Genomic DNA, 23,878 nt, shown 5'->3' with positions numbered 1-23,878 from the left:
CCCACCATAAAGTACGGTTCAAGGTGTCTTGGTCAGTTAAACCTCAGGCTCTCATGCACTCCCATTCTCCATCCATCCATGTCCTCCTAGGTCTTCCTCTTCTCCTTCTTCCAGGAGGTATCCATACCAGGATATTCATGCCAGGAAATGTGGCTATCCCACTGAACAAGCCAAAAAACGGGAATGAAGTGATGTGGTCTCAACTCGTGTTTTTATAAGCATGAATAATTTGCATAATGTGCGGCTCTGTAAGGTGGTGTCGATTTCTATTGAATACTCGGAACTTTCATGCCAAGATGCCTATCATATCAAATATTTGTTTTCAGCGACACTGTTCATAATAAAATATCCATGTAAAATATTTTGTTTTGTTAATTTTGTCGAGCAGTGTAGATCAATGCCATTGTCAGACATTGGAGACTAACGTCTGCGCGGTAGCACAGTGATATTGTCGCCGTACTCCCACCACCGGAGTGGAAAAACCCGGATGGAAAAACCCGGGTTCGAATCCCGTCGATGACGCGAGGAACTTTAATGGAATTTTTTCACTCCGTGGCTGAGTTAATCGGTCTCACGGGTAGACGGCAAAGTTTTCCCCCAGAAACTGGGTTTTTCTTTGTCCAGAAAAACAGGCAAATCGACCAGAGGACACGCGCAATTTACAGACACATTACACGGATATGTAGAAGAAATTCTAGGTGACTCTCATAAAATAATTTGAATTGAATTGGAAACTAACAATTCAAGGAAATATTACATTAGAAAATGCTAACACCTTGATATTTTACTATATGCTAACGACCAAGTGCTTCTGGTGAATAACGAAGACAAGTTACAATGCTCAATACACCATCTAAATCTCACCACAAAAAAATTTAACATGGAAATGTCAACCTCAAAAACAAAAATCATGGCTTTTCAAGGAAAGAAGAAGAATTCGTTCGAAGCAAAATCTGTATTGGTAATATAATTCTTGAACAAGTAAATTACTTCAAATATCTTGGCTATAGCCTGATTTATGAAAAAGAAAACGATATTAGTAACAAAATTCAACACTATAATAAAGCAATTAAAAGTATACAAGACACTTGCCAGACCAATACTCATATACGAAAGTGAAGCCTAGACCATCAAAAAACAAGATGAACACCGAATCGTTTCAGCTGGAATGAAATTTATGAGAAAAAATGCAGGATTTACATTGCTAGACTACATAAAAAACAAGGACATACTAGACAGACTAGTAATGATACCCATAACCAAATACATTCAACAGGATATACAGAAATGGCTACAACATGTGAAAAATAATGGATAAAACCAGGATACCTAGTCAGATTCTCCAACACATCCCTAGAGGAAGAAGAATGCCAGGAAGGCCAACCAAGAGATGGCAGGATTATTAGTTTAAAAACAATAATAATTCGAACGCATTTGTAATGTAGTGCAATGTGTAGGCATTTACCTAATTTGCTTGCAGGTAGCGTACTGGATAAAAGCAAGTTGCCTAATATTTTTTCCCTAAAATCATTTCAGTGGACACAAGTTGTTAGAACGCAAATTAGATGAATATTTCTGTAATAATAAATAAATAAATAAATTTTCTGTTTATACTCCGGGACGACCAAACGGTCAGAGGAGTTCACAAGATAGACAGAATACAAGAAACAGCACCGTATTCAGTGGTCACGGGCTTGAACCCCGGTCACTCAAGGCACGTGTACTTATGCACCCGCGCGCCTAACCACTAGGCTACGGACCTTGATTCATGAAATGCATCTTACATCAGTACAAAACGTATAAGTAATTCGCAATGATATTGCATAAAAAAAAAACATTTTGAATTATATACAAATAATATTTCTTAATTTAATACGAGATCCTTTCTAACAACCAACAGAACAACTGAATAATTGCCGTTGTATTCCCAGAAATCAGAAGACTTCTAGCGGTGACAGAGCTCAAATTATAGGCGCGATTAAAATATAAATACTCTCACTGAGATTAGGGCAGGTGGGTTTGCGCGCAGATTAATGCACCCACAAGAGAAGCCACCATAGGGAGGGAAGGCAATCCCCCGCCTGAAATAGACTAACTGAATCCCTTGAAAAGGCCTCGAAAATATTCCTTCAATGGCCTATTGGGGAGTGAAAAAGTTTTGACATCCCATAGAGTTATATACGTAGTCATATTCAACTGATTTACTATTGTGAAATTTTTATTTCAGTATTTGAAGTTACGGCAACTATTTTAATCCAAAAGACGGTTATCACAATGTGCATGTCATTTAATTTCTTTCAGAGGTTCACTCCCCTCAGCGTTTTGTGCATAACTAGAAGTTCACGCAAAAATTCTCACCCACCTTCGGAGATAATAACAGTGAACACTTTATTCATCTCGAGTGATGTGAATACTATGCAAAAGTCTCTTCCCCAGAATCAACAGCATCCTAAAAGAGTTCTTCATTTTGCTCTTGCCGGTTTTAATTATCGCCAGCGCACAGTGACGTCACTTTGTTCCCTCGACTTCCGGCAAAGACCGTCCCTAATGACTACCGTAAGGGCACGTCCTGCCTGCGGGTGATTTCCTGAGGCACTGTTAGCGGCTCCAAGACATGCAACAAAACGCCGCACGCATCCCGACACAGCAGCAGCGTCCATCACTTCGACAGATCCCTCATTCATAATCACACTCGCCACTTGTTGATAAGTCGGCGGTACGCTGACAACGGCTCGGCCAATCCCAAAAGTTCGTGAAGTTCCTATTGCTGAACTTGCATCCAATGAGAAAGTGTCATTAGCCTGACGTCGTCACGCCGAATTTGCTCTCCACTTAAAAGGAACTGGCGTCGGTGGTTGACATGTGATAAAGAATACGCCGTAACAGTCGTAATAGGTGTGCTTCACTTTGTCTCGGGAAGCTTTCGTTGTTATGGCCATGGAGTTGTACTGTCATGAGATCAAACAAACCGATCGCTGTCCACAGGCTCCAGCTGACCCGACTTTGCTGAATGACCAAAGAGTACTGGAACAACTTTTAGCCACCGAGGATAGATACACAACCTCGTGCTCGTATTTCACGCATTTGCAGGACGAAATCCAACCTCACATGCGAAAGACTGTAGCAACATGGATGTTAGAGGTTAGTATCGATTCCTTTAATTTCTCGAATTAAGTTTTTTTTTGTTGTTGTTAATATATCTTTAGATTATTGTAGATTATTAAGATAAACGAATGCGCGTATAAATGATAATAGTTTATTGTGAAATTTAAGGAAAAAATTATGTAGAACGAATTAACATCTTAATGACGTCTCATCTGTTAGCCAATTTTCGAATTATTTCATTTAAAAAATCACTCTCTATTCATGAGAGAGAGAGAGAGAGAGAGAGAGAGAGAGAGAGAGAGAGAGAGAGAGAGAGAGGATCGCTGTTAAACGGATGCCTGCATCAAATGGGAATCCCTAGAGCAACCGGAGGAGACTGTTGATACCTAAGTAGAATCGAATAGAACTATAGAAGTCATCAGATTAGTAGTAGCTTGTTTAGACATTCGTAATAATAATATATTTTTTAACTAAGACTAAACAAATCTTTATGCAAAATTAGCCTTAGAACTAAAATCTTAATCCATTTAACTCAAACCACAATTAGTACCCGAGTATTCAGAGTACCTGTAAATTCCTGTGCTATTTATAAGCGTATACGTAAATAGAATATGCATGTTATATAATTAATTGTCATAGTAACACATTCATTTTCATAGGAGTAATTTCCGATACTTACCACACACAGGAACTGAAGCTAACGTATCCATTGGCAAATCACTATCTGTTTACAGTTGCAAATAAACATTGAAACTCAGTTCTGGATTGAAAGGCATGGACAAGACTTTATTACTTATTACGTGTATACATAACCTTACTGTTTCAAAACGAACTTATTATGCATTCCTTCCATGTTTTTGCATGTTAACAACGATGGATGGATGGTTGTAATCAGCTATTTCCGCTATGCAGACATATGAAAGGAAAAGATAATATTCTAAACTGTATTTCTTAGAATGTTCTGATGGTCATCCCGGAATCTCAAAAGCTGAACCCAGTCCATCAGATGTGTGTTGAGAAAACCTACTACCAGTATACATCATCGTACATCTCACCGAAGGTTGGGTTCGTATAGTGCCTTGAGTAGAATAAGAAGGCAGAAGAAACTTGCTGACATTGGAGTTAAGTTTCTGTACGTTGTGTGTGTGTGTGTTTCAAAGCTAGTTGCTTCTGTTTTAGTACATAAGCAGAAAAGGCTTATGTTTCCGCTTTTATCGTCGGAACTGAATTCAAACTAGGATTTTTATAAACGGTCCGTTGGCTTGATTATATATATATATATATAAACTTATCTGGGAGGAATGAAGTATGAAATTTATAGTCAGAAAAGCGAAAATGTTCTAAAAATTTCAGAGCCACTGCCCCGGAAGAGAGCGTTGTGTTACAGAAAAACTCCTTTATGAGTCACTTACCTAGCTAACACATGTAAAATCTCACTGTATCAGACCATAAAGGAGAGATCTATGACCAGAGTGCCATTCCGTTACTTCAATCTGTTCCACGTGACGTGTAAATCTGATTATTTATTTATTTTTTCTGGTACTTTATTTTTGTAAATTGACTGGTTTAAATTTGTGAAATTAGTTTAGAATTTTGGAGTATTTTATCCTCAGCAAATGAAACAGATAAAAGTCAAAGAACACGTATACGATAAACATTCTCATATGAGTGTAGAATCTACTAAGATTGCCAACTTGAATGCTTTAGCCAAAACGAAAAATCCTCGCTAATGGAAAATTCCCACTAATATTTTTATAAGTTTTTAAAACATTGTTAACTTTCTTTATAGGGCCAAAATTATTACTTATGTAGACTAGTGTTGTCGAATTCAAAGTCAACTACACGTGTAGATATTTATATAATATAATTATACGATATTAAATATAACATAATTATGTGTATTAAATCCTTAATTATATGCTATTAAATATCATTTAGATATTTTATTTTTATGTGCTTAATATTAATAAAATAATATGAACGGTTTTAAAATAATCTAGAATATTAAAATAATCTAACAGTTTAAGAATCTTTAGTTTTTGTCCGTTATTAAAAGAAGTGTCGCATATTTCAACGAGCCACACTGGCACCACCTTTCGTCTGTTTTCAACCTTTTCGTCTGGTAATGTTAGGCTTTCTGGAATGAATTAGCGGATTTCGTAAACCTGTGCTAATATTACATATTAGTGATCGCTTATGACTCAAACTATAAATAAAATTAGTCTAAAAGCAAATAATTTTGTGTCTCGCAGGTATGTGAAGAGCAAGGATGTGAAGATGTTGTCTTTCCTCTCGCAATGTCATACATGGACAGGTTTTTATCGGTGGTACGAATTCGTAAATCTCAGCTTCAGCTATTGGGATCAGTCTGTCTTGTGCTTGCTTCCAAATTACGACAGTGTCGAGCCCTGTCACCAGAAACACTGGCATATTACACAGACTACTCAGTAACGTTACGAGAAATAATGGTAAGTTATCTTTTTTGGTTACATAAAACTCATTATCTATTTGTATATTATGCATGACGCGTATTTATATGTGTGTTTGTTTTTATAGAGGGTAAATATACTCCCTGGTGCACCCTATTACCTCTGTAGGGTGCACCAGGGTAACATTACTGAAAGAATTAGTACGTTTTGTTTATGCTGCGGCAGGATCACTAGGCCAGACAAGTTTATAACAATTCATTTTGAAAATGAATATATATGTTTACAATCATTTACCGTATTTAGCAGTCACGTGAGCTTGAACCACGGTCACCTCAGAAGCGTGTGCTACTGAATTTCCGCACTTGATCACTATCTCATTTTAAGTAGCACTCTGGACTATTATTTTACGCGTAGGAATAACACTATGAACTGTAAAAGCTAATATTTGGGCCATACAGCAAGTGTTTGAGGGCCGCATTCGGCCCGGCTGTCGGACACCCATATTAGCTTAGATGTACGTAATTCAAAGTGTGTGTCAGTAGTGCATGTATTTGATTAGTGCTATCCCTTACGGTTTTCGTCACGCAACAACCTGGCAGGTGCTATCGCACCTTCTGCTAAAAGAAAGCAATATAACCTTCGAAGTTCGTTGCACGCTTCGTGTTGCTCGGGGAAATTAACCCCCTCCCCCATCCAGTATCCTCTCTTTTGTTTTATTTTTATTGTGCAGAACGTTAGCATTAAATATTATTGATAAAAAAAGCTCTTGAAGTCAGTTTAACGTTCGGCTATCTTGTGTTTTGAAGTGGAACGAGTGTGCGAACTTAATATTATTGGCGCAAGGTGGCGTTCGTGGATAACAGTACCTTGTCCTTGAATAACGTTATTCTCCCTGAAGCTGTATATATCGTGACTAATATCCTCACCGAATCCTGCGTTTCTTTTCTCTCTCTCTCTTTTTTTTTTTTTTTTTTTGTAGTGGTCTTTAATTGCTTAAGCAGGTGAGGTTCAGATTGCGTTTGTTGATTACTTAAATGTATTAATCACGGTATTCCACTTCCTCAGGCCGTATAATTGTCGTTCGTTTTTGGAAGGTGTCACCAGATGGCCAACTTAACTTGCACGACAATTTTTTTTTTTTTTTTTTTGACATCTGGAGTCACCAAGTATGTGTCTATAAGAATATACAGTATTTATAATTAAGTTGCAATTGAGTTCGCGCTCAAAGAAATGTTTTTAGATTTTCAACTGAGAAATTTTTCCAAATTTTAATATGAAATGTTTCGGTGAAATTATTTTATTTTATTTATGGAAAAATTTACGCATAAAATAGGAATAAATCTTAAATTACAACTCACCGCGGTAAATTACAGTATGATTCAATACCTAATAATACAAAAGATACTGTACCTTTTGTATTATGTATTTTATTTTATTTATCTATTCAATTGATTGCTAGTTACAATCGCCCCTTGTACAGCATGCAAGCTAGAGGGAATAAAAAATAAATAAAGTTTTAAAAAGAGGGGGGGCTTCGTGCCGGTTGTCTCAAAGAGGAGTATCCACAACATGTAAAGCTTATAATAGACCGACATATAATATATTAATGGTTGTATGGTTGTTGTAGGGTTTTAGACTCATAAGCGAATTAAACCATATTGCAGTATATAATATGTCCATAAACTGCGTGTGTTCTGTGGTCTGTTTGCTGTTCGAAACAGCTACCCCTCTAATTAGACCGACTAACTCAGCCATGTCGTGAAAAAATCTTCGTTTTATTAACGGGATTTGAACTCAGGTCTTTTCTACACGGTATATGGAGGACGGAGATTATACCAACTGTGCTTCCTAGTAGGACATAAGTTAATGATACGAAACCAAAATCAATTTAAACTTCTAGTACGATAATCTCTATTCGCCCACGAAACCTGCGCGTGTAGCACAGTGGTATTGCTACCGTTTCAGCACATGGGCTGTGAATCACGATTTTTGCCCTCCAGATTTTCTTTTAACTTAGGCAAATGCCTATGGGCCTGTTCATAAATCCAGGCATGCTTTTTATCATCATGCATCTAATCGCCCCGTTATGGCACGGCTCGTATAAATATATGCAAAGGAAAAAATGACCCCAGTAACAAAATGTGTTAAGTGTAGATTTAAAATAATGGTACTGGCAAATTTTCTGTTGTGAATAAACATGGAGCTCTTAACTTCAGGGCCATGTTAACAAAGAATCCTGGAAAAGACCATATCGGCGTCTGCTGTCTTGGACAACAAAACGAACAGAGAGTTCATGAGTCCTTTACATGTGGTCAGTCTGGCAGCCGTTTCTTGTATACATATACGAAGGCACTTAAAAATCTCGACTTGGCTCTAGTTAGCTTCAAACCGCACGATTAGCCATTGACGCATGTTGAATAATAGTGGATTCAAGGACGAATCTCCAATTTTCAGCGTGAATGAACTAGTTGTTACGCCATTAAGTATAATTTGTTACCAACGATCAAGCAAACTGCTTTGAATGAATAATGACAAGAGGTTATTGTAGCCCATATACTGTATTTATGTATTCAGTGATGTACTCATACGTCACTGAATCTAAATTGAAATAAAAAGTTATTGAATGTACGCATTACGTTATATTTCAGCCTCGTTAGCAATTACTAATAATTCGTGCTTTACATTAAAAAAAAGAGCAAAAAGCAACGAAAAGTTTAGTTTCTGCGCATCCGCCATATTCCCATTCATTCCTCCAATCAGCTCACTGCAAGAACCATAACATCCAGCGCTTCAGCTACTGTGTATGGCCAGCCTATATGTGATATGTATAATAATAATAATTATTATTATTATTATCATTATTATTGAAATTCTATTAAGTCCGATTTTAATAAAATTTGGCACTTAAAAATCAATAAATCATTACAAAGTGGGAGTGGAGTTATTACATGTGCCGGACAGACGAAGAAATAATAATTTCTTCGTCTGTCGAAATAATAATTTCTTCGTTTGGTGCATATATTATTCGAGGAATAATATATGCCCAAAAATAGTAAACATTTCTCCTTCTTTTTATTTCATTTTACTGTACATTTGGGAAGAGCTTCACAAATGTATAGTAAAAAGGTGGTAACTTGTGTGGTGGGATCCGAGATAACCGCTTGCAAATAAACATAACATTGCAGAATTGTGCTTATATTCATTTAGGAAGGATTCTGTTTTATTTCATTTTAATTTGTGCGTTTGAAACAGAAGAAATGAACACGCGGTGCTGCCACCTAGCGAGTAAAATATTGTTTAAAAAAAGAAAGAAACTATATGGGATAATGAAATTTCTTATTTTTAATTTTATTCAAAAAAAGATACCCTAGGGACTATCGCTTCCAAAGCAGGAGTCTGATGAAATACTGATACATCTATGAGCCACCATGCTTGTACGATTAAAATTATAGGTCAGTTGAGATTTAATTACGTTGAGTCTTCGAGAGTTAACCTGTCAACCAGTGTTTGGATTCACTCTCCAGTCGTAATAGAGAAAATTGTTTGAGGCAGAGACAATTTCCTGCTAAACTTGTCATCATTTGCCATTACTATCAATAGAGGCCAGTAATGAATAGAGATTTGAGATTTAGCCCTCGATGTGGCTCAGCACGTGTTCTGATTTGAATTAGAACGTGGACTGAGCACTGAAACATTAGAAGAACGATTAGGGTGAATAAACAACTACTTGGTTATTTTCAAATACGTTTAATAAACTGATCATCATTATTGGCCATGTTTCTTTAAGGCTACAATAAACTTTCATTGGACTTACAAGTACATTTGGATTTATTTCGTATATAAGATAATTCTGGAGTTCTAGAGCATTTTTATTTATTTTTTAAATGAATAAAAATAAAAATATGCTAGACCTTCAGATCAATCCGTAGACGAAAGAATTACATTTTTCAGGCAAATATATTATCAGTTGTAAATAATTATGATTTTCATTTATGTGAAATTACAATTTTTTTTTTTTTTTTTAATTTCTAGAATTGGGAGCTGTTGGTTCTGAGCCGACTAAAATGGGATATGTCGTCAGTGGTACCTACCGACTTCGTTGACCACTTACTTGTCCGGTTGCCTGTTGACAAAAATGTAGCGACTGTCAGGCGACATGCGAATACCTTCATTGCATTATGCGCCACAGGTATGTATTAAATATTATTAATAAAATTACATAACTTTTAATATGTATATGTTGAAATTATTTTCAGTTAGCTGATTTTTCATCCGAAGAGCCTAATAAAGACGAACTTAATATGCAGTCGTCTTTATTAGACAAATCTAACAAAGATATCAGAATCTTCGAAATTGTAAAATAGATAATACAATTTTATAATTTTCAAAATTATTTCTCCTTTTCGAATAATTTGCCAATTTCAAAACGATAAAAAGAACGATGAAAAAAATGAGACATTGTTTGCAATCTCATTTTTTAAATAAATGGCAGATTTTGGCAATGCCATTTGTTTGAAAATAGTGCAATAATAAGGCAACTTGTTAAGTCAAAGTTCGTTCCGCTGTGAGTATCAAGAACATTACATTGACTAGGCCATTGATATCCAATCTGAAGACTAAATTGGTACATTTGCAATTGCTAACTCAGCTTCGCTTGAAAAGCTTTTGTCCTATTGGCATTTGAAAACTGCCAAAATTTTTAGTTTTGTTTCAGCATATTTATGGTACGTAGGGCGGATAGACGTCCAGGAATATAGTTCCGGATATCTCGGGTTCGAGCTTGTACGACGCCACGTAATACGGTGCCCGCTGCAAGTCAGCAGTGTGTTGTTGATTGTTGTAGGGTTTTAGGCGCATCAGCAACACACGCAATTTACAATGTCTGTAAATTGCGTGTTTTCTGTGGTCGATTTTCTGGATTTGCTGGACGAAAAATTCGAGTTTCCTGGAGAAAAACCATGCTACCCTCGCCTGAGACCGACTAACTCAGCTACATTGTGAAAAAAGGCCCATAATAGCTACTTTCTGTACATAATTGCGAGCTAACTGGGTTTGCTAACAGCTATCAATATTTATATATATATATCATATTTATATTTATATATTTATATCATATAAAAAATATACTCCGGGATGACCACATAACGTCAGAGGAGTTTACATGAACATCACCGTATTCTTAGTCACGCAGGCGTGAAACACAATCACTGAAGTACGTGTACTTGTGTACCCTCGCGTTGGAGGCACTTCGCCACGAGTTGCCTCGGTATTGCACTGTTCTAAAATAAATTACATTGCTCTAGTGGAAGTGTATTCTTTTGAAGCTCTTTCCAACCTCATAACCCTTTCTGAGGTTGGAAAGGTGTGGTCGAACTTACAGGCTCACAACTCAAGACTTCACTTTAGCTCCTGGTTGATTGGCAAGTCTATCCACCTTGGGTTTCAACTCCTGAAATTAATGTGGTTGAAATCTCGACCTCACAACCTCAAAACGGAACCCCAGTTTAGCTCTGGGTTGACAAGTCTGCCCTGACCCGGATTGCGACTCTGATTGGAGTCTCATCGGTAACTAGGTACTCACTGTTGTTAAGACCTGAACCAACAAGTTGGTTCACTAAGTGAAGTAAACATAGTTAAAACTAGGGTAAAAGCCTCAGGCTATAAAAGTCATTATACATGTCGGGCATGTTTCTTCAATAGACAGTGCCTTTTATTTAGATTAGTGCAATATCAAGGCAACTTGTGGCGAAGTGCCTCCATATGAAATCGATGCACTAAGTAGCAAGCCCAATTTTCTCACAACGATGTACAGAAAAAGGCTATGTACGATGACTTTTTATAGCTTTCATAGCTTGAGGTTTTTGTCCTAGACTTACTGTGAACCTTTAAAGTTATGTGCGCCAGGGTCCCAAGATTATCTAAATCCGGCAGTACCTTGAAGTATAACCAACCGAGAGAAGTCACCAGAGAAATTAGAAATTTTCTGGAAATTAAAATTTTCTTTGCGCCTCTCGCCATTTAAGAAGTAAGCCGACCGGACCAAAAGAATTCTTCTAAAGGACCAATAGAATGGAAACTATTTCATTCACCATCTTTCTTTCTGTTTATTAAGGAGAATTACTAATTCAGCTGGTGAGCGGATAGCAACATTTTAAGTCAAATAGCCTTATCGTACACTCCTCTGTAATCACCAAGGTCACACACTGCACTTCCTGCACAGCGCCACCTACTAAGGTTCTTAGCCCAACTTATGAATGAGTTCTCTGAAGATACAAATGTGGAGGAAGGCAGCCGATAGTTGTACCGAGACAGATAGCGGTTCGTTGGCTTTGATGTCATCGGATTTCTTATCCGCTGCAGCTTTGATCTACCACTTCAGCATCACCTTAGAAACGTGTTCTTAAACAGGGATAATCAACTTAGATAACAACTGCAGACTACAGCGATTGCAAATCTCGTCCTGTGTCGAAATGAATAATGGAATTTTATCTTATTTCGAGAGTGAAACTTAATAAGGACATGGGAATGTATATTTAGGGGGGAAAAACACGAGGGAAAGAAAAATTGAAAGTAAATTTCGAGAGTGTGTTTAAAGATTTCGGAAAACTGGTGGATTTTGTAACAAAGTCTAAACTATGATAGATCGCATGTTTCTTTTTTTGTTTTTTTTTTTGCTGAAATTTTTAAACAGCATCCTCTTCAAAGTCTGCAGCAATGCACTATTAGCAATTGTAAAACGAGGAAGCCACTTTATGTTACATGTTTAAGTTTTATATGCAGAAGCTTTCACCATCTATAAAGGTGTCTAACGTGTGGTCATCTGCAGCTCTATATTCTTTTGGTGTGTTTTGCATTACAAGCATGCGCGGTAGTCCTGAGCTACTGCCGATAGATAACCTATGTGATTTTTCCAGGTGAAAGTGCTTTCCTGGACTACCCAGGAACAACGAGGGTATTCGCATGTGATGAGAAGGGAGAACGATGTAATGCAATCTGCAGCTTTTATATCCAAAGCCTACTTCAACTAGATGCATGAAGTAGCCCTACTTTTCTCCTTGCGCACGTGGCAGGGGTGCGTCTTAGTGCCCTACGCAAATACAATGGTAAAGGCAGCATCTGGTGCGGAGGCACGTGCCGCACGCGACAAGCTTTCGTCTAGCCTCTCTTTGTGTATCCCTTAAGCCAAAGCGTTGTGTGGAGATATGGAAAGAGGACGAGACGGAGATATTCCTTCTCCTCCCTTCTTTTCGTAGATGCCACCTTTATGGACAAACAATGAAACCATAACTACGTGATGCCAAACGACACCTCGGAGTTGGGAGCACCCAGGTGGTTAGCGGTCACACGACTTCTATCCCCCCTCTCTGTTTCCCCCTCACTCGAAGCTGTCTACAACTATGTCCATAACCAACATCTGTTAGCAACTATAACTATCCCACCTCCAATGTGAGGAGTGGAAGCAGTGGCATAACCCAATTAGTTGACGATCGTTCCACAAAGCCCACCTGTCCCCCCCCCTTTCAGTGAAACAAATTTGAGAGGAGGAGGAAGGGGAAATTGAGGTGGGGAATATAAAAACCAATGGTGTGTAACAGCAGAGACAGACAAGCTGTATTGGGATGTTTCCATTCTAATCACACTGTCATGGTAAAATTAGGAAGATCAGCTGCCTCGGAAGGGTTATTAATTTCGTTAGAGGCCAGCACGGAAATTACAAAAAAAAAAAAAAAAAAAAAAAAATCAAAGATCACTTGATTTTTAGAACTTATTTAATTCTATAATATGAAATATAAAAACTATTTATAAAATATGAGACTGCCAGATACGATACTCACAGGCTTTAAAAATTAATAAATAAAAAAACAAGAAAGTATACTGAACAGTTTTTTCTTTCTCTCAAATTCGTAGTTTGTAAGTAATTTATAGGCTACAGTAATAAAATAAGTGTAAAAAATACTTTGAAGAAGTTTACTTAACCTTGCGTATCTCCGGGTAAGACTTAAAAGTATTGCCTTGCGACAATTTAATTTAATTTTTGAAAAGTTTACTGTATTCAAAGATATTTCAGAATGCGTGATATAAATTTTAAGATTTAGTCCTATGACTGCGTATACCTCCACAACACGTGCAAAGTATGCTTTTTTATTTATTTATTTATATCTCATTTCTATTATTTGGTTAAATTTTTCTGTCAAAAGAATCAAGGATTATATTCTGATTTACAATTCAGTTTGTCCTTTGCGCAAACCCATTAATTACTTAAATGTACATTTAAAAACTAACTCGTTAAATTCTGGTTAATATCATAAACTCGATTCCTGGTTGGGACTTTTCGAATAATATAATATATCATGGATTTTATCATATTTCTTATTTTTATTATTTATTCATTTTTTAAAAGAAACGAACTTGTGTTATTCTTTTTATATATACGCTTGAAACAGCAAGGAATATATATTTCCATGTCATTTTACAATATTGTGATTTATGACAAACGGTAGCACAGAAATTTTTTGTTTTCTTTCCTTATTCTGTGAACAGTTAGCGCCCTCTGAGCAATTCGTTTCGTTTTAATTGCAGCGATTAAAAAAAAAACAAACTTTTATTGTCTTTTTTTTTTCGCCTTAATTTCTCTTACGTTATGTTTTTAATACGTACGTCTGTGTATGAGATTACCGAGGAATGTCGTCAAAATTAAAAGCTTATTGTAATAATTGCGTGTTCCAGTTGCGCTGATTGCGTCCCTAGTTTAAAAATTTCAGCCTCGAAATCCACAGATGGCCACCTGTCGACACGAGTAGGCATTATACTGTATTCTAAGCCAGTTCTGTCTCCAGATGTTTCCATAATACTCATTAAAGCATCAACTTCGTTGTTTTTTTCCTTCACCACAAACAACACAACAACTGTAACAAGTACACACAAACTAACTAACAATCAGAGCGCTGGTAGAGGTCGTCCGAAACACCACTTGCTTGAGAGGAAAGATTTTTCACCTGTCCTTGTCCCACTAACAACATCCTTCACGTGACCTGACCTCCACCTGCCTCGAGCCTCACGAGACTCCTCCTGTAGAATTTTTTAAACGTAAAACGGTTTAATTTGAGCAAGTTTATGATGCTCTGACGCAGCTGCCACTGGTTGCGTGACAATTACTGTACACAGCTTACGGTCACCTCTTTCCGTTTCTAGAAGCGACTTTCACCTTGCGGCTTTAAGAGCAGCAAGAGTTTGAGGAGAAGTCAAAGGCTCATCCAATTGGAAGAACGATTTTGTGTAACTGCCAACTTCGAAGATTAAACCCTTTTTGTAAACGTAGGAAATTGATTAAAATAAGTTAGTTAACATACACAGTGCCTTGCATACCAAGCGCGTCAGAATTTTATTTATTAAATTAAATTAATTTTTTTTATCTATGATTAACCCAATACTGCTTATTTCACTTGTCCGTTCCCTTTTGTTTTCACTCCGCTTTTTCTAGCAGTTTTTAATTAACAGCACGTGAAATACAACACGTATTTCTATGATTTAATAAAGAATCGTAGTATACTGTCAACATTTTCGTAATGCATTTTACTTATTTCTTCTTGGATTTTAATAATATATTTTATAACACTTATTTAATGTTTCTGCTCTGATTAATATAAAAAACGAATAGTAATATTTCATGATTTATGTATTTAGTAAACTGATGACAAAAAGTGAGCAAAAGCAACGTAAACTTTCTACTAATCTACTTTTACAAAATGCTCGAACTGCGAATATTTCATTTTTGTACACCCGCCCGTCACACTGCCCATCCAATCAGAGAATCGGCAGCATACGTAGTATCCAGTGCTTTCGCTACAGTATGCAGTACTGTATATGGATCCTTTGTGATATGTATGAAAAATAAAATAAATAATTGCCGGATTTTTGTTTGTCTGATTTAATGAAATTTGGGATGGCTCGACAAATATTTCTAAAAAAGCGAAATATAAAACTTTTATGAAAATCCATTCACTGGAAGTCGAGTTATTACATGTGGACAGACAAACATGGTGAAGATGAAGACATGTTTTCATATTGTACTAATTAGGCAAGCAGGCCTACGACAATAGAAGCATTTTCCTCGGCGAAAGAATCAAGATCTACTTTTTTATTCTGACATATTGGTTGAAAGGATAGCGCTCTTGCATTTTATAGAAAATGCTGAGATGCACAATTTTTCCTGGGACGAACTTCGGCGGTGGTGAAGAAATCCTTGGGAAATCCACCATAAGCAATCAATCACGAGTATAGCGCAGTGGTTCTCAACCCATGGATAGCGAGTCATTTTTCTATGACTCGCTATCCAGGAGTAATCCATTATATGGTTTTCGAGAGCAATTTATACCACTTGCGCGGACTGGTCCTAAGAGCCTCCATGTCTTTTCAATTTGAATCAAGATCGTATCGGAAGTTTCTATCATTACTGTCAAGTGTGTACACGTGCCTTGAGTGACCGGGGTTCAAGCCCGTGACTGTTAAATACGGTGCTGTTTCTTCTAGTCTGTCTATCTTGTGAACTCCTGACCGTTTGGTCGTCCCGGAGTATAAACAGAAAATTTATAATATCCATTCAGAATCACACATTAAATATGAAAAATCTAAAATATCTTTCTGAATAATCGATTCGACGTAAATCGTAACGTGTTTCTAATGCAGGTAAATATTTCTAAGTGAAGCTGCATCCTTAACAGCTGTTTGATAAGGATACTCACATTATTCAATCGCATGTAATTTAACTCTCTGTCTAAATGGCAACCCATTGTAAGATCCTGCTGAGAAAACCAAGAAAGACAAAGTTACCCATTAGTAATTTGAGGTCATTAATCGATAGGGATCAGGAGGTCACGTAAACGTCACCGCTTATCACCTCATGCAGAGCGGCACGGGCGAGTCAGTTTCGTCTTCTGTCCGTAGCCATCTGGAGGCAGATGTAGTGGCATTTGTTTCGCAAATAGCGGTGCTAGGCATTGTGTGACAGCAGTCGCGTGCCGCGTGTTGGGTTGAAAGCCTTATTTTTTTTGTATATGCGTGGAGGATGTGTATCTATTGCGTTTTAGCCCCCTCATAGTTCCCCCACCCCCCGTTCTCTTCTGTATACTTTAATGTCCGCTGGCCCGTTCGGTGACCAGCCGTGTGTGGCGCATTGTCCTCGAGCAGATGGCGTACCTCATACATCGAACAGTTAACTGTACACCTGGTTTTTGTACCCTCTAGTACGACTTTTTAGACAGTCCTCTGTAGATATGTTTTTTTGGTGACAGAAATAATTATTTTTTTCAGTACAGCAAAAAATATTAATTTCGAATCTATGTGTTGAAAGAGTAAACTCTGAACCTTCTGACTCACTCAAAAGCGATTTTTAATCATTGACAAGACATTGCCGAAAATCTATTGGTATTTCAAAACTTGCCTTTTTTATATTTACAGCAACGATTAACATAACCTATATTTCTTCTGACCAAATACGGTGGTTTCTGAGTTTCTTTTTACACTCAGAAATTTATTTAATTTTGATCCGCTCCAGTAGTTTACTATACTGGATAAAATAACACAGTCTATACTGCGTGTTAACTTTATGTGCTTCTTATATGGAAATGGGTACCCAATCCGCAACAGGGAAGATTTAGGGGTCGACTCCAAGTGGATAACTTTTCATGAAATTTTATATTGTTTAAAATTGGACCAATAGAAATCAGGCAATTATTATTTGTATTTTTTTTTATACATAAGGCTGTTCATAAATCGCATATTGGCTGAAGCACTTTATATAAATTTTATTGCGAATGAATCAGCAATATGGCGGATATATAGAAATAGATGCGCTTCCTTTTTTCTCGTTTTTTTCGTTATCAGTTTTCTAAATACATATATCATGAATTATTACTATATGCTTATTATATTTCAATTGTAATTAAACTGCATTACGATGAGTGCACTGCGATTTCTGATTTATTAAATCACAGAACCTGAAATAGGTGTTGCATTGTATGCACTGTTGAGTATAAAGTATCACAAAACATGGAGGGAATATTACGTACTGAGTTATGAGAAGTTTTCGCTACATATGCTCAGTGTAGCGAAAACGATTACTTTATATATACATATATATATATAAATCTCGACCCGAGATAGCAGTGTCTGCTAGGAGAGCGTTGTCTATTGGAGAAAAAAATTATAAACTGTAAATTACAACATTTGTAGAGAAACACAAAATAACGTATGTATAATCAGATTAATGAACTTGCTATTGTACCATTATAATTAATTAATATAAAATAATAAATTAAAAATATAATAATACAATTTAAGTAACCTGAAAGTTCTAAATGTAAAATAAACGTAGATGAACAAGTAACAAAATTAACAGACTATATGAAATGACGAGAATATATAACCAGATAAAAATGATTAAACTTATTCCTTTTATGATTAATAAATTCTCGTAATTATTTTGCTAACATGAAAAAAATTTGATAGTTTCCAGAAATTAAAAATGTTAAAATTGACTTATCCTAATATTTTTTTTTCATGTTAAGTGAAATGACGTAACCCTTTCAAGAGTTAAAAAAAAAATGTCACACTAGGGCCACTCGGAATATCAATTAATCTGCTCAAGTGTATTATGTTCCTAGATTTTGTGTTCTCTAGTCGATTTGCCTGTTTTGTTGGACGAAAAAACCCTTTAATGGGTTGCAAATACTTACCATGTTCGATCCCCACCCGTTTAAATTATATTGGTTGCGTGAAAAACATTATTTAAACAATTGTTCATTGTGCCCGTACTGGAAAAATTAAAATCGTTCGCTGGTTTTTTTTAAAGGTCAGTTTTTTCTATAACTGATAAAATATGGCGGAGTTATTTAAAATTTAAAGCCCATTTATGCTACTAACTTCGAGGGCTACAGTTAGCACATGCGCCCTGAATGCACATTGCCTTGAGCTACTAAACATATACAGTACGTACATTTAAAGTTCGTGGTCCATACCAGCGTTCAGCCACGTGCCTCGACGTCTGCAAGCCTGTTGCTTCCAACTTAAGCATCGGCAGGTGAGAAAGCGATTAGAGGTTAAAGGAAGGTCTCAGGAATGAAGCAGACGTCCCTTGAGGGCTTCCATTTCCGCTCTGCGGCATCACAGGAAAGCTTTGAGAGAAATCACTGACATCTAGTAAACTAGCAATTTAGAATAGCTTGCTCACTGGTTACCTCTACAGCTACAATCTTTGCACAAAGATTAGTCATTTTCTTATTTTCATTCAGTGGAAAACTACTGGCGTGCAGCTGTCTGAAACAGGACGCCATCCAGTTTTGGTGATTGGGTTAAAAGTGGTTTCGTGACTTAAGACTTACAAAAAAAGTAATTTTGTTGCCGAATAATGGTTATCTTGGAAATTTCGAAAAGCCGGCGTTAATTTCAAAAAGCCATAAATTAAATTCAATTTTTCATTTTAAAATTCCAAGAAGGAATCTGAAATGGGCCCAAATATTTTGGTTAAAAATATTTATATGTGTTAATGATTAAAATATATAGGTAAAGTTTTCTAAGGGTATCTGTGTATGGATATATGATTTATAAACAGGGGCTCCTGTTCCTGACGAAGAATGAATACAGGATGTAAGTAATAATAATAGTAAAAAGAAACATGGAGCTTGGACTTACAAGCAGCCAGATAAAAATAGCAGAAGATATGAGGTAGTCCCCACTGTTATTAAAAAGATTGAGAAACGCTGAATTAAAAAACAGATAATCTTATTTAGTTAATTGAGGTTCTGTGTAGTAATTAACCCTTACTCCTTTTTGTAGAGGTTTTGACAGAAAATTCACATCACTGATTTAAATACAGTATAATGCGTTTGTTATTATCCTACCTTGCCTCTGACAGTCCCAATATATAACACATATAAAAATATTTATTAATCCATTGCGCTTCTGTCATTTGCATCCGAAACGTATGTTGTCTTTCCTGTGCGTAGTAGCGTCTTTGACGTCATCTGTTTTTCTGTTAAGGGTGCTATATAAATACTATTGAGGCGTAACCACAGAGACCTCGGACGGTTTCGTTGTACTTACTTCCGCTGGGGTTTAATCCCCACCCCAATACACAAAGGGCACGGCTTCCGGCCATGTGACAAACTCTTCCTGTAATAGGTAAGTAACCAATTGAGTAGGATGAAGTAACAAGGCAATTAAGGAACTGCAAGTTGTATTTTCCGGAAATACTCAATCAATACTTAAAATTTTCCACACTCTTAGTTATGATTGATAAACTAAGACATTCTTTGGGAACAAACAGTATCGTAATCAACAATTAAAAATATTGTCCCAACAATTCAAGTTACAGAGTATAAAATACAATTTTTTCGAAGTATATGACCGAAGGGTTAAGTTTAACTTATTTTAATAAATTTGATAAAAAGAATAATAACTAATGGTTTTCAACTGGTGTTCCATAGGGTCCTGATTTCCGCGAAGAAGTCTTCGAAATTTTGCAAATATTCCTTAATTTTTTTTTAATAAATATATTATTGTTTTTAATGATATTGGGGTTCTATGAAAATTTTAGATTTGAAAAAAAGTTTCGTCACCAGTTGAAGAGCGCTGTTTTATATAATTTTAATTCCAATTTAAATGTAAAAGGTAAACTACAGCCATTATCAATCCACTGTAGGATGGAAGCCTCCTCAACGATTCATGGTGAGGGAATTTAAATGTACTCTGTAATAAATGAATAAATTGAAAATTTCTTATATAATGCAAACTGAAAGTTAACAGCTAAAAGTTTATATTTTTCTGGTTCTCTTTTCGACATTTCTGGACTTTCCCCTCAGGTGAAAGTCTAGAAATGAATTAAGACAAAAATTAGCTTTTAAACGATTATTATTTAATATAAAAATAAGCCGAAATAGTACATTTTCATGATTAATCATAAAAAATTTAACGAGCGAAAAAAAAAAAAAAAAAAGAGAAACTTTACCGATACTCATATTTCTTTAGTTTTTACGGCTTGTATACAGTATATTTTAGATTGTTATGAAATCTGTATTTCTAGCACATTAACATTTTCATAAAATCATTCGTTTTTAACTTTTATTTTTCTTTATCTGTCATATATTTAATTAGTAATAGAAAAAATGACAAACACAGCACCATTTTTAAACCAAGCTTCAGCTAATGCACACCTGGGTTTTTAAAAATGGCGTCTTTAATAACAAAGAATACTGGGACGCTGTCGCATGCTTTGGTCGCGCAGCTGTTTTCAAGTTTAACAATGCATGTTCACTCAACCTCAGCAGCTCAGGTACGCGGATTCAAATGAACTACCCAGGAGCGTTGTCATTGGTTAGCTTCAAAGTCTAGCAAAAGAGACTTTTAAAAATGGCTGCTACCACGTGCTGCAGAGGTGAGAGGGGCAGCGTAAGAGAGCAGGTGTTCGGCAACGCAAGGAGCGGCGGCGCACATTTCTTTGTTCCCTGAGGGTTCGCGCAGGAAATACAGACAACTCCAGTGGACATTTAAACATGGCTACTTCCTCTGCAGGCATGTGCTTCTGTTTACTTGTTTCAACCCCCTTCCAACTTGTTCCAACCCCCTTCCCCACCAACCAGAGTCCGTCTCTGGCTTAAAGGCCAGTCTCGAGTGATGCTGATCTAAGGCTTACCATATGTTTCCTATCGGAAGTACAGGTGAGGGTTCCTCTACTACAGAGGTTCTGAGTTAGTCATTGTTGGCTCTTGTCAGCTATCACAAAAGACAGCGATGGGAGAAGCGTAGTTGGCATACATTCAGTTTTTTAGCAACAGTCAGTTTCCGGATCTTTAAATGTATGACGAAGAAACCATTTTATACATATACACGCATGCGTTATATAAGTATGCATTTAATTTAAATTAAATACGCATAATGCCAATTAACCGCTATTAAATTTTTTAACAAATGAGCGCTATTCATATACAGTATATTGATTTGAATGTACAAGTTGTTATTAATAATAAAAGCAACAAACAAAAAAAAATCAAGATGATAAAGTGAGCGGCCGTACGTAAAAAATGAACTACGCCACAAATAAATCTGAAACTGAGAGTAAACTGGACCATTTAATTATCTAATTTTGTACAGTTTTTCGTCCTAATGAAATTCAGTATTTTACATGTATGCAAAATAAAATCAACGATAACAAAAAGACCATTGAAACAAGTTATAATGATCGTTATATTCATTTTTTTTTAGTTGATAGTATTTTAATAATTGGTTACTTATTTAATGAACAGTTTCGCCACAAGGGTGAGCCTAAATCATTTTTTTTACTACAAGTTAAGCAGTGTTTCAACTATTTTTTTTTGGGTTGTGGTTAGATATATGTTAATATATTTAAAAAATGCCAATTTTCGGCATTTTAATATATATCTTGAATGCGTGTTTAATTTACTGTTTCCCTTTTAGAAACGAAGTTCTCGCTGTATCCGCCATCATTGATAGCAACAGCCAGCGTAGCAGCAGCACTGGAAGGCCTACATTGGCTTCGTAAACCTTGGACATCACTTGGTGAACTACTTCGTTTATTACAGCAAATAACGGGATTGGATGCTGTAAGTATCAAAAAGTACTGGAATCATTATTATACACAGAAATTATGCGTCACAGTGGTTTTGATATTTATTATAACAGTAAATTTTATTAATTGCATAATTTAATTGAAACTCATGCAGTAACTTATTTATTATTTAAGGTATTAAATAACTAACATAATAAGGAAGTAATTATTAGTAATCAAATGCAATTTTGGAATAAGTTTATAATATCTGCCTATCGTTCTTATTCACAGTTTTGCTATTAATAAGGAAAGAAAACTTTCACAAGAAAATTTCCAGGCACATTATGTGTGGGGAGGTGCGGAAGAGTTCCCAAATTATTAAAACTAAGTGAAAAGTCAGGGTTAATCAAATTTATTTTCACAGGTAATAAATCTGATTAAATCTGAAGCCCTTCAGCAGCCTATAATTGAATATTTAAGTCACTAAAGTACAATACTTTTTTTACTTTGTATTTAAAAAGACTAACTTTTATCAGATTATTTTTTTAATAAACAAAAATTACTAGCATCAATTTTTTGGAACTTCTAATTCAGTTTGAGGATTTTCTGGACCATTATATCAGAAAGCAAACATAAAAGAAGTGGCCATCTTTTTCTTCCCTTCTTTTTCCTAATTATTTTTATACAGTGTATATATATATATAGCATGGTTTTTTTTTTTTTTTTTTTAGTGGTGAAGATTTGATCATATTACACTGTATATCATATCTATGATAATATATTCCTCTGTATTCTATGTAATCCTTTTATCGTGTATTATCAGTCTGTACACAGTGTGCTCACAAGCAGATTTGCACACTGTGCAGGGTAAACTCATGGGGCAGCCACTTCACATCAGCTAGCTATAGCACTGATTGAAGAGACCTTTTAAAATTCTTGCAGTCTCTAACATGAAACCCAGACCTCCAAATGAATGAAAAGTGATAGAACAACTGTACTATTATGAACAACGACACAGATAATCCAGAGTAGCATTTCTCAACTTTTTTTAATATGGCCTACCTAAACTTCAAAAAAAAAAAAAAAAAAAAACTGTGATCCATCATTTTTAAAAGTTGTATTTACAGACAGAAGAATTAGTCATTTTGGTTTTTCTCAATTTCCACATCCAAACTTAACAAAATTTTGCACCATACCCAGACTTTCTTGTATGATCCACTGGTAGGTCACAACCTACAGGTTAAAAAACAGCAAACTAGAATACTTAAAAGGCAGGCATTATTTACTTTAAGATTATCCATTCAGATTGTTTCCTTTCTATGGTTTTCTTGTATTATTATATATTGTGAACCATTATATTCACTCTTTTTTGTCAGTTAATAGATTTTAATGAATTCTGTTTACTTTATTTTTACAGGATTGTATCCAGTGCTGTGCAGAACAAATTGAAGAACTGGTTTCACAAAACATTGCGTGTCTCAATCAAACTTCTACAAGCAAAACTCAGTCAACATTAACCAGTAGCAACAAAGCAAATTATACTTCATGTTCTCAATTACAGCCTGAAACTCCAACAGATGTGCAAGATATTCTCTTCTAATTTGCATCTGTTAATTGTGTATACATGTACAGTGCTACAAATTTAAACCAAAGTTATTTTGTGTTGTTTTTAGCTTGATCTCAGTTTCATTAATTTTTAAATAATTTATTTTTGACTTCCAAAGTAGGAGAACCAGAAATTTCTTTTGTATAAAACTTCAACAAAAAAAAAAAAGAAGTTAAA

At 35.7% G+C, this 23,878-nt stretch overlaps 1 protein-coding gene across 1 annotated transcript; it reads left to right on the top strand.

Annotated features, from left to right (window-relative positions):
* The first annotated feature begins 2,931 nt into the window (after positions 1 to 2,931).
* Positions 2,932 to 23,695, top strand: LOC150082176 (G1/S-specific cyclin-D2-like). The gene is made up of 5 exons (XM_090380444.1): positions 2,932 to 3,141; positions 5,358 to 5,573; positions 9,567 to 9,723; positions 22,005 to 22,150; positions 23,513 to 23,695. Exons 1-5 carry the CDS (start codon positions 2,932 to 2,934, stop codon positions 23,693 to 23,695), a joined length of 912 nt encoding a protein of 303 aa, XP_090236570.1.
* The last annotated feature ends 183 nt before the right edge of the window (positions 23,696 to 23,878 follow it).

This window comes from Mastigoproctus giganteus, chromosome 8, assembly GCF_048544385.1.
Source record: "Mastigoproctus giganteus isolate SK-2022 chromosome 8, ASM4854438v1, whole genome shotgun sequence".
In the NCBI taxonomy this organism is placed as follows: Eukaryota; Metazoa; Arthropoda; class Arachnida; order Uropygi; family Thelyphonidae; genus Mastigoproctus; species Mastigoproctus giganteus.
The sequence above is the reverse complement of the archived record's forward strand: the minus strand, read 5'-3'. Positions and strand labels throughout refer to the sequence as shown.